Source organism: Phocoena sinus, chromosome 6 (genome assembly GCF_008692025.1).
Source record: "Phocoena sinus isolate mPhoSin1 chromosome 6, mPhoSin1.pri, whole genome shotgun sequence".
Taxonomy (NCBI): Eukaryota; Metazoa; Chordata; class Mammalia; order Artiodactyla; family Phocoenidae; genus Phocoena; species Phocoena sinus.
The window spans coordinates 5,203,962-5,216,256 of NC_045768.1; the positions used below are offsets into that span (position 1 = coordinate 5,203,962).

Consider the following 12,295-nt stretch of genomic DNA (forward strand, 5'->3'; position numbering starts at 1 on the left):
GAGCAGTCATGGAGACTCTGAAACACGCACGGGGCCCAGGCAGTGCCTAAGGAAACTGGCCCAGGGGACTGTGCACCGAAGACCCACTCTGGGGGTCTGGAGCGGAGCAGGGGACACAAGGAGCTGTTCGCTCGAGGACAATGGGCCTTCTGCGCAACAATCCCAAGAGGAAAGAATGTGATTAGAAACTATTCATTCAGAGTCTCCTAACAGAAGTCACCACACAAGGGGCAATCCTGGCTGTAAAGCAGCCACGGTGAGACTGTTTCTCTTCCTCTAACCAATCCTGTAGCTCCACCAGGAGAACAGGGATCTGCCAGCCACGACGCCACGTATCAGGGGACAGCAACACGGCGGACGTCCACCGCGTACTGGACAGAGTCTGCCTTGGAAGACACGAACCTTCCCCTGGAGACAACAGGAATCCTGGAGCGACTGGTTTGCTGATTTCAAGGGAGGGGCTTTCAGCTCAGTCGAGAGTAGGGTAAACAGAAGAACTTTCTTTTCAAAGCAGCAGTACTGGGCCCCAGTGCTTCTGCTGACCTGAGCCTGTGGGTCTGCCCAGGCCTCTATGGGGGGCTTACCCGAATCCTCCCGCGCTGGCGGCCGCGGTACCCTCTCCGAACACTTTGCCTCCCGTCGAGCCCAGAGGGCTTGTAAAGGCTGGGGCTGAACCGAATGCTGGCACCCCTCCAAACCCAGGGGATCCCCCAAAAGTAGGAGGGCTGCCAAACACTGGAGCAGCACCGAAGCCACCTGAGCAAAACAGAGGCAAACAAACAGAAACGGGGAGAAAGAGAGAAGGAGACAGGAGGAGAAGACAATGAGCAGTGAGAAACCAAATCAAAAGAGGGAGGAGAAAGGGGAAAGTACGTTAGAAACTCAAATTCAAAACACCATAGCAAAGGGCAACACCCTTTCTACCAGCAAAATAACAAACCCAACCCAAACCCAAACCCAACCCAACCCAACCCACCAGCCCCTCCATTTCTAGCAGAGGGGTCTGGGGTCCACGTAGGAGAGCTCCTCGGAGTTCTAAGAATCCAGCAGACTCCGTGTTTGTCTGCGAGCTCCCTGATCCCTCCCAGAGGCAAGCTAAACTCATCAGCTCCAAGCCTCGTGAGATCCGACGGCCACCAAGAACCAACCCCATGCGCGCAGACCCCCGCCCAGACCCTCTGCCGTGTTCTGAGACTCCTCACTGAAAAGTCACGCTCAAAAGCGCCGATCCCTACGCAGCTGTCAAAGTGGTCAGAGTTTATTACTTATCATCACATAGGCAAGGCATCTCGCTTCATGGAAACACAAATTATAAAATTAGAGGCTCAAATCCCCTCTCAGGGAGAATCTGCGAGCCGGGTTACAGAGGAGATGGAGAGGCTGACGCTCGGCCAGGTGCTTTTTACTTATTTAGAGCCTGAGAGCTCTCACATCTCTCACAGGAGTCTTTCTCTCCCTGTACAGAAGAATTTTTAAAAAATGCTCTCTCTCTGCAGTCAGGAACTACTCCTCAATAAAAAAGCACACCGTTTCTTGTCTGGAGGATGGCTGCTGCATAAATGTGATAAGGCCATCAATCAGCCGGGAGGAGAGCCCTGAGTCCACGACCCCCTGGGCAGGCTCCCAGCGCTCTCACTCATGTGGACACAGGCCTGCAGGGGTGGCACGCATGCAGGTGACCGCACAGGAAGGGCCAGGCGTGCCCAGGCCACCTCCCCTGATTGCTGGATGCCCATCAGGCGGGAAGACAGAAGGTCCTTCCCTAACTGTTCCTTCTGCTCCTGAGGAGGGGTCCCAAACCCCAAGATGCTACATACATCACTCTAGGCTATCGGCAGAGACACTTGTTGAGTATCTACTGAGCAGAACAGAGCAAAATGGTACAGGACGTGTGCTCTAAAGGGCATTTCTTACAGTGACCATCGGCCCAGGAGCTACATGCTGAAGGGAGGAGTGGTGGCCCAGGCAGAGCCAGGAGGCGATTTGCCCAGGGAGACGGGGACCTCATTCTCGTCCCTTCAGAAAGTGAATCCCGTTGACAGAGGGATCACTCAGGCCTTCTTACTATGAGCGTAATCACAGCACAAGCTTCGGCCACCTGCAACAGGAAAGATCAACCGCTGGACACGAAAAGCTGTCGGCTGAATGCCTTAGTTAGCTGCCACTTTGTGGTTCAATCGTTTGCTTATTTACCACGAACAGCAGAAGCACAACTGAGAAGGTGCTTTCTGTGCGGGCTCACGTTTGGGTTTACATTCTGTATTTTAAAACCCTGAGTGAAATTCCAAGCCATGATAATGGAGACTGTTGGGTTACAAATATAACAGACTGGAAAAAAAAAAAAAAGTGCTAAAAAACCCTTGCAGTTGAATTATTTAAGACTGATCACAGATCTGGTTACACTTTCTTCCTGGACACACAGGCCTTTATCTAGTGCCTTGTACTCAATAGTGTTCAGAGTTCTTGGTGGAAGGTGAGTGAAAAATGAGAAGTCACAATGATACAGAAAGTATACTGGACAGGAAGGGGAGGAGATTAAGCGCACAGGCACGCGCGCGCGCACACACACACACACACACACACACACACAATGCCCCCAAAACAACGAATCCATGTCACAGCTACGTGAAACAGAAGAGAATGGTCACTTGGGCTTTATTTCTGGAGACAGGCAACTCACTCCTGATGCTAGGGGGGTTCCAATTTTATTAGATGCTTATATTTTTTCTCCTCCAGAAGAGACAGAAATTTAGTAGCACTCAATGATAATAAGATTGCTGATTTACTGAGGGCCCTCCACGTACCAGGTGCTGTACACCAGTTTGTTTCAATCCTCCCAACAAACCTGGGACTCCCTACTTCACAGGTGAGGACCCCGAGGCTCAGAGAACATGTCTCTCATCTATGCTGAGCCAGCTGGTGAGCAGTAGAGCTGGGATTGGAACAGGGCTGAGTGACTCACAAGACTACCCATCCCCTCACCACCACCTGCCACGCTGCCCCCTGCCACTACCACCAAATCCAGCAACTCCACTGACAGAGCAGTGGGGTGACCCCAGTGGACTGGGGGTGGCAGGAAGGTCATTTTCAGTCTGTCCCACTTCCTGTTCTCTCCTCAAATGATCTCCAGTGGTATTATTTTCTACTGCAACTGTACTCAAGGGAGGATGGGCACTTTTGGGATTTCAGAGACCCATCCAAACCATCAATCTAAAAATCCCTCGAGACCTCAATCTAGGTGGTTTCATGGGGCAAGTAATCAAATAGGAAAAATATTCTGAAACGTGGGAGGACACATTTTCTCTCAGACTGCAAAAATAAAAGGGGCAAATTCTCAGATCAACTGGGACATGATCCCAGGATAAGGAACAACATAGAAGATAAACACAAGACTCGAAGAAAACATGATCAGGTTCCTGAAAAAGTAAATTTAAAAGTCTTGATGCTTAATAACCTAAAATTTCTTAGTCAAATAATATTTGCCTTGTCAAGCAGGACCAAAACCTTTGTAGCCCTTTCATTTTTAAATCATTCACTGCAGGGAAGGGTGGCGGCAGAATAAAGCTGTGATGCTCATTTCTAGTCCATTTTAAATTCTAGGAAGGAGTATAAAAAAACTAGCACTCGTAGACTAACCCAGCCCAGGCACGGGTCTGAGTAAAGGTGCACAGTGCGTGCAGAAACCTCAGCAGTTTCGGTTCTAAAAGGTGGGATTCCAGGTACTAATTTGGGGCAGTTCTGCTCCTCAGTCAGAGCCACCCAGGCATCTGCTCCTCGGGTAGGGTCCTTCCTCTGCAACACCCCCCCATAAATTCAGATACACACAAGGGAAAAGTATCCTGCCCGCTCACCTGCGGGGCATTTGCTTTATTTTGAAGAACTGCTTGCTCAGCAAATATCCTCCCCCTTGACCCCCTGCCTTAAAAAAGTCTTTTCACACACTCTTCCACACAACAAGGGCAGGCATGCACAGATCCCCTCTGTAGATCTCAGAGACAGAAATAGGATAGAGGGGCAGCTGACAGAGATGAAGTACGGTTTTGCAAGTAAACATATATTGTTCTTTAAAATTTTTAATTATAAGTGTGATAATACATGATTATAAGAAGCCACACAGTTTATAAATGTATACTTTAAAAGTAAAGCTGGGATAAAAAGTAGTAGTGTAACGTTCTTTATTCCTGACTACGTGGGTATATTCCAACGGCAAAAATTAATTGAGCTGCAGAGTTATGATATGTGGATACTGTATATGTACAGGAATATCAATACATTTACGTATGTTACACTCACAAGTACAAAAAAAAGTGATTTGGGAAGGAGGACAAATGATATGGACATAAGAAATTAAATAAATAATCTCTCTTGCCCATCACAGGGAATGGGCATCCAAGCAAATCTGACTTAGGATGCTTTCTTGTTTATATTTCAGCTATCACGGTCTTACATGTTCCCTCACTTTGGTTGTTAAATGCAACTAAATATTTACAATGCTTTCTACCCTAAGAAAACATGAAGTTCTCTTCAGGGCTGCATGCTATGCATTCTGTGCTTTTTAACATGTCTCAGGAGACCTAGAACAGCGTCAGAAACGTAGTAGGTGCTCAATAATTAGAGAATGAATTTTGGGGAAAAGGTCCCTTCATCCATACTCCATACTCTCCCCTGAGAACACCCCAGAGAGCTCTCCTTCCAGAGGTCTATGCAATGTTAAATATACATCTAACAATAACCACAGCTAACAGGCATAGGAGTACCTGTTTTACTTGGAGTGGAAAACCCAAAGCCTTGGGAGGCCACACTTCCTCCTCCAGAGCTAAAGGTGCCAGCAGGTTTCTGGTCTCCAAATGATGAGCTGGCAAAGCCGCCAAACGTCTTGGCTCCACTGTTTCCAAAAAGGTTAGAGGTATCTGAAGAGATGAAGAACACGTATGAGGGAGATCAGAGGGAGAAAAATGTCCTTATCTGCTTCTCAGAACAGAGAAGGAAGGAACCTCACTAGGTGTCTGCAGAGAAGGGAATGATAGAGAAGTCGAGGATCCAAGGTCGCTGAGACGACCTTGTGTGCTCCGCGGCATGTGGGATCTTCCCGGACCGGGGCACGAACCCGCGTCCCCCGCATCGGCAGGCGGACTCTCAACCGCTGCGCCACCAGGGAAGCCCTGCATGCATCTTGATGACAAGTTTTTAATCATTCTGGTGCTCAGGCTCAGGATTTCCTGGCGTGATTCTACAGGCACAAAACAACGGGGCCGCAACAGGTCCCAGTGAAGGGGCTCTTCTGCAGAAAGGTACCTGCGTGCCCACAGGTATCACAGGTATGTCCAACACAGGACCAACCCCGCAGCTGCATACGAGACCATTTGCTTCGGAAGAACAGGGCTGGTTTTCATGGATCTCCTCGTATGAAGACCAACTTCTAATTTTGTCAAACTAGAGAAAACAAAGAGCGAATTCAAACCGAGCGCGGTGGCTTCCAGCGTTCTGCTTTTCCAGTCTAGCTGGGCATGCTTGCCACTGCCTGATCTGTACAGAGAATGGCAGACGAAATAGGAAAAACCCTGCTGCTCCTACCTCTGATCTGACAGGAGCTAGGCATGCTCTGAAGAATGTAAGGGGCCAGCAAGACTTCCAGTCTGATTTCCTCTTTCTAAGAGGTTCAGTTAAGCCCTTGACCTTTCAGAGGCTTATCTAGTGGGTCGCTCCTGCAGCTACACACTGAATCGGCTCCAAGACTTAAAGGAAAAACGGAAATGAGGGACTTTCCTGGTGGTCCAGTGGTTAAGAATCCGCCTTCGAATGCAGGGGACATAGGTTCGATCCCTGGTCGGGGAACTAAGATCCCACACGTCGCGGGGCAACTAAGCCCGTGCGCTGCCAACTACCGAGCCCGCACACTCTAGAGCCTGCGAGCCACAACTAGAGAGCCTGTGTGCTGCAACTACTGAGCCCGTGCACTGCAACTAGAGAGAAGCCCGCGTGCCACAACAAAAGACCCCACATGCTGCAACGAAGATCCCGCGTGCCGCAACTAAACCCCACTGGAGCCACATAAATTAATCAATTAAAAAAAAAATAAGGAAGTGAACTACTAAAAACCAAGATGGGTGAGAAGTATTTTGTTACAAGAAATGTGAATCTGACAGGCAACATATAAACAGCCAAAGTCAAATACACAGAAGTGCTTGGAGAGAGTACAAACAGCACACTAAATGACAGGAATTTTTCTTTCACCCTTTTCCGAGGGGAGAGGGGAGGGATAACTCACATTTCCCCACCATGTTTGGATGCGTGTTTTATTAAAATGAGTTTGCACCCACAGTAAGGCAGCAAGAAGCTCTGCTGAAATGGGATCACTGCCCAAAGCCACAGGCATGGACAGGAGGCTGAAATGACACGCTCCGGGTGCCAATGGGGCATTGACTCCATGTCACCAAGCGAGGCCTACAAACACCTGCACAGGCCAGTCTTCCCCCAAGCCTGTCAGGCGCTCACAGAGAAGGTGACGGAAAGGAGAAGAGTGGAGGGCGAGTAACTCTGCAAGTCGAGCCGTCTGAAGAGGTGGTCTACCACTAGCCCGTCAGCGCCAGGGTCTCTCATCTCGCTCTGCTGCCAATCCCACCCCAGTGTGAGATGCAACTCCGTTACTACTTCCGCTTGCAGTGCTCTCGATCTGCAGGCCAAGAAGTGAGGAGCCTCACCTCAGGGACACAACCACCTCAAATGTCTATAGGCACCGATAACATAGAGCCTCCGACCACCGCAGGGTCACCTGCTCTGTAAAGCTATTGCTGACCGTTTGGGAGCTTGGCTGTGAGTAGGTCAGGCACTGAGAGCAGGAGTGGATAACAGATTCCTTTTCACCACCTTCACAAACGGTCGCACGGGACTATGTACCCTTTGGTAGAGTCTGCAAAATGCCCTCCTGAGCAGTCTGACCCTTCCCTTAGTGAGCCGGCTGAAGGTTACATCAGATTCCTCCAATGGAAGTACAAAACCAGGCTTCTCAGCCATTCCTTTTATTTGGTATTTCAAGAACAGAGGACTGCAATTTTCTGACTTTGTTAGCGCTACCAAGGCAAAAATTCCAAATAGCAAACGAATTCAAGTACAAGATTAGAGGCTAGATCTCCTCTTGGAGAAATCAGAAATACAGAGATGAAATGATTTTACTGGGACAGTGCTGGAAGACAAATTCTAGAGAAGTCAGAGAATATTTAGAAGTCTTCGGGCTTCTTTGTCCCTTTATCTCTTTAAGACTCCTTTGTCTTTAAGATGTTCACAGATATGACAGTGGAATAAATGAGTTGTGCAGTCAGCCCTGGCTTCGAAAACCTAATAACTGTGGGGCAAGGACTTAACCTTCCCGAGTCCCAGTTTCCTCATACATATAATGGGACAGCCACCGTGCCCAGGCAAGGCTGCTGGGAAGACTGAATGAATTAATGTATGGAAAGCCCCTAGTCAGGCATAAGGTAGTCCTAGAAAATAGGACTTCCCTCTCTGTTTAACTTTTCTCCTGCCAATCATGTTTCCTATCCCAATCAAGTTCAATACAAAAAAACAGAGCAGGTCAGCTGCAGAAAGTTAAACCCTTTTCATTTTGCAAAGATCACTAGAATCAAGCCATTCAAGTTGTAACAGCTGTCATTTGTAGTCTCCAAAGGAGCTCTGCATGTTGAAACATTTTAGGATTTATTTACGCTGCTCTGAAACGAAGTGGCATTAAACGATGGGATGTCTGCTTCTCTCTGTCTCTATGGCCAACAATGTGCTTCTCAGTTTTCTCCTAGTGGCTCCAAAATAACAGTCTCTGGCTCTTGAGAATATGGTGTCTTGGCTGTTGGAACAATATTTCACTGTGGAAGAGACTTCTTCACTTGTGAACTAGCCAGTAAGAAAGCCTGTCTCTGTAGAGCCACCGGATGACTTCCACTGGGGGTTCCAAGAATGGGTCACACTGGCATCCGCTTTGGGCTTCCCCCCACTGGTGCAGCGTGGATCCTCTATGGTCTTTTATTTGGCAAAAACACTAGCAAAATCCAACAACAGGGTCTGACCCAATTTAAATTGATACTTGATATAAATTTGATATAAATAACATCACAGAGACCAGGTCCCACGTCATTCTGCAGGTCTAAAGTCACTAGACGAGAATTCAACACACACTGAGGAGGCAGTTCTCAGGAAGCCCTCGTCCAGGATACCTTCCCAAGACATTCTCTTAAAGATCAGTAGTAGAAGGAGCCTTGTGGGACCAAAGGATTCTCATCAAATGACTCCTTCATCCTCATACAAACATGTCTTTCAAGCCCCTGTGCAGAAAATGTGCTGAGAATTGTCCTCACCAGTATCTTCAGGACAAGACTCAAGGAGGCAATAGGGCCTTACAGGCAGCAATTCACAGGACCCCCAGGGGTTAACTGTATCTATGGTAGAGTCTCGGGGAAGAGAGAGAGAAGAAACCTTTCTAGTGTGAGCTTCTGGATACAGAACACGCCAACTCCAAGCACCAATGTTCCTAGCTTGTCTTTCTCGATCAATGCATAGTTCCAATTACTTCTCAGGCCTCAAGAGGGCAGCTCCAGGACCAGGCAGCCTGGGGCCTAAATGTCACCAAGGGAACTGCTGGCCGCCCAATCTGTGCTCGGATATCTATCTGCAGGGGAGCATGTTCGATGCCATGCGGAGTGATCACAAGGGCTGTCGGACAAGGCGCGTGCGGAGGCGTTCCATTCCATGGCGAGGCCAGACGATCTCAGCAGGTAACACAGTGGATCAGAGCTCTGCACACATGCCAGGATGAAACCCTCCTTATGCCACTTAATGGCTGTTACCACTGGAAGTCAACATTCCCACTCTGAACCTACTTCCTTATTGGTAAAATGGGGACGGCCACATCTGAAAATACTGTTGTGAGAGGCGATTAGACCGCACACACTGAACAACTGGCGCACAGCAGGTGATCAGTAAAGATGAGTTCCCTTCTGCTGACGGCTCCTGAAAGAACAGAGCATAAGGGCTGCAGGATTCCAGAGAGGGCGAGATCACTGTGCATCCTCGTGACCTTTCGGCCACGCTGCAGAGGAAGACGTACATTCATGCTGAAAGGAACGGCAGGTTCAGAGGGGCGGTGTGTGGGGAGCAGTGTGAACCCTGGCACTGAAGCAGGGAGAAGTGAGGGTGCGTGTGTGTGTGTGCGCGTGTGAAGGCGAAGGAATTTGAAGTCAGAAAAGTGTGTCAGGGCTCATGGAGGGCCCTGCATTATAGCCTAAGGAGTTGGTCTGGACTTGGTTCTATAGTTAGTGGGACATTGCCAAAGGGTTCTGAGTAGGGAGAGTGGCAAAATAAAAGAGTTTTAAGACATTCAATTTGGTACAGGTTTCCAGACCACAGTGTAGGAGACAGCAGGCAGAGAGGGGAGTCTGGAGACTCCTGTGATAACCTGGATGACAATGGGGACACACCCCACGATGACAGGGAAAAAGGAGAGGGAAAGAGCAGGGAAGGAAGTGTTTGGCAGGCAGGAAAAGAGCCGGGAGCCCATCCACACAGGGCAGGAAACTGTGCTGCTCAGAGGATCACACGCCGCACGGTCGCCCGAGGAGAAAGAGGCCGCCCCTGTGACCTGCAGAAAGCGTTCTCAGTTCCGTGGCGAGGCCAGTGTCCTCCCCAGGGGCCTTCCAGCTCCTTCCCCACTGTTCCTTCCTCTCGTCCTGCACTTGGTCCTCAGGGCTACAGAAGCTCTTGTCTGTTTCACTAGCAAATTACGCAGTTTTAAAAACCAAAATAATGCTAAATCTTTCCTGCATACTTTCAAATTCACTTAAACTTCCCTTAAATGTGAAAGTAAACTGCTGGTTTACAACAGCTGACCTTTAGGAGATGAAGACCCGCAGGTGTCTGGTATCAAGAACAGATATATGTTTATTTTAAACCAGAATTAAAGAATTAGAAACAATGGTGTGCCTATGAACAACAGGTCGGGGCTGGGCAGGGGGCGTCTGTCCCCGATCTGTAGCACTGTCCAGTTACCATGGTGTAAATAACTACTACCTGATGTCACTGAACAGGGAGCTGGGGAGAAATGTGCAAGCTGGCTCTCCTGAGCCGGTACAGGCCAGCTCCAGCCCAGCACTGAGAGAAGGCCATTTTCTGCCAGGTAAGAGCCACGGCATTAAAGGTGAATCTGACAGGAGGAAAGGATTTTTTACAAAGATATGACACACCCACGTTTTAACAAAATAGGCTAGTAACACAATCTTGCAGACGATAATCTGCCCATGGGACAAACGCACATTTCTCACTAGCATGTTCTATCAAATGCCTGCTCTGTGCTAGACGCTGTGTTTGGCACCTCATGCATGATCTGGCTGAGTTCTAGGTCTGCCACTTTCTGGCTTTGTAACTAAAAATCACCTAACCATTCTGGGCTTGTTTCTTGATTGGAAAAGGGAGACTGACACCCGAGGATCATGTTTTCAAAGTACGTGCTATGGCGCCCTGCAGCTGTGTGCTGATAGCTGGGAAAAAGATGGGGAAACCACCCAGGAGCACTGCTGGTTCCTGGCCCCTGCTTCTGAATACCCTGTTTTTCTCTGTTTTATGTATCAGGATTCTGCGTAAGAGTTCATCTGCAGAAACGGCTTCTGAAAACTGTTACTAGACTTGACTTCCAAGATCCCTTCATTCAAGGGTTCTAAATTCCTCCTAGCAGAACACAAACTTCTGATTATATAATTTCACAAGTTTAAAGCTATGTGGGTCTTCACTATAATCTCTCCTTATATATTACTAGGTGAACAGTGACATCAAAATAACTGATCTGTGACTCCAGGAGTCTCAGCAAAGAGTTTTGCTTTTTAACTACATGAGCCTTAATATCAAGGAAACATCTGTTCTGTCTATGGAACACGAGCTCTCGCATTAAGATCGCGTATAGCACAACAGAAGAGAGAAGCTTCTGGTACAGCGTATTAAACAAGACAAGCGAAGATGAAGGTGACAGGTGCCCGACTTCCCATCTCAGTCTCCACTGGCAGCAGGATATATTTTTTTAGAAGATTTAAACAAACACATTTCTTTCATTTCCAACCATGAACAGACATCAACAAGGAATCAGCTGGAGAAGAAAGTGCCGGCAGAAAGATACAGCTTCATTTGAAAATAAGACAAAAACGTAAGAGATGGGAAATAATGACAGCGTCAACTTTTGTGTGACACTTCTCTACAGTAGCTGAATTTTAAAGCAAATTCAAAGAGAGTCCAACACAAATGAAAATCCAGATGCTCCTCCAAGCACACCCAGCTTGTTCTGCTGCTCTCTTTTACGCCTGTCTGCTTGCATTCATTTCAAGTCATTTCAATCCTAAGAAACAGAGCAATCTGGGCCTTGGGAGAGAAGAGGGGAGTAGCTCAATACACAGATCCTCTCTCCCTGAAGCTCTGATGTCTTTCCGTGATTATATAGGACATCTCATTAGAAAACCAAAGATAAAAAACAAAATCAAAACAGATCACACTGCTTTGGGGTAGATATTTTAAATGGGCCTTCTAGACCTTTTCTTTCCTTTCTACACTTGTCACTGAAGCTTTGATAACACCACGAGGATGACGATGACATCAGGGGACCAAGAGACTGGGAAAACTTTCTTAACTTACTTGGGGTGGCTGTAGATCCAAAGCCCCCGCTGGCCGAGCTGAATGGGTTTTTGTTGGCTGCATCTTGGCTGGGTTTCCCCCCAAGGCCACTGAAGAAACCTCCCCCTCTTCCAGTGTTTCCAGACCCAAACACGCTGCCACTGGAAGAGGACGACTGCTAAAAAACAAAAGGGACGGGAAGCACGATAAGATGAGAGGTCACGGTAAAATGGCAGGCCACATCCACGGAGAGGAGGCACTCACAGCTGTGCAAGTGGAAGAAGCAAGAGAAGGCTGATTAGTTCTGGTGCAGATGCTCTAACACCCACAAAGGAAGCTGAGCTCCTTTGCATAGGAACACTCTCTACAGTCACAAGCTCTCAAGTTCTTCTATGTGCACAGTTCTCTGAAAACATCATTTATGGCAGGTGGGAGTCTTAACAGTTCATCTGCCCTGCTGCCTGCAGTCTCTGCTGGACGTGACGCCAGGGGCAGGAAAACCAAACCCTCAAAAGCGCCCCCAAGTGCGAAAGTTTAAAAACATGTCTAGGTTATGATGAGCACCAATTATTTTAATTCCTCTAGTGTTTGGCTGACCTCATCAGCAACCGACGATAAGGGAGTCACACTGTCTTTTCTCCCAATTTGCGTGCTT

General features: G+C 48.1%; 1 protein-coding gene across 6 annotated transcripts in view; it reads right to left on the reverse strand.

Annotated features, from left to right (window-relative positions):
• The window catches only part of NUP214 (nucleoporin 214), a 100,018-nt gene that overhangs the window by 3,501 nt on the left and 84,222 nt on the right, over nt 1-12,295 (reverse strand). For 4 of the 6 annotated variants that reach the window (XM_032634502.1, XM_032634504.1, XM_032634498.1 and 1 more), the window contains 3 exons: nt 11,662-11,818; nt 4,758-4,910; nt 585-756 (listed from right to left, as the gene is read on the reverse strand). In XM_032634502.1, coding sequence (XP_032490393.1) covers nt 585-756; nt 4,758-4,910; nt 11,662-11,818 — 482 coding nt within the window. The remainder of the gene's footprint in view (nt 1-584; nt 757-4,757; nt 4,911-11,661; nt 11,819-12,295) is intronic. The other 2 variants (XM_032634499.1, XM_032634501.1) reach the window with 2 other exon arrangements.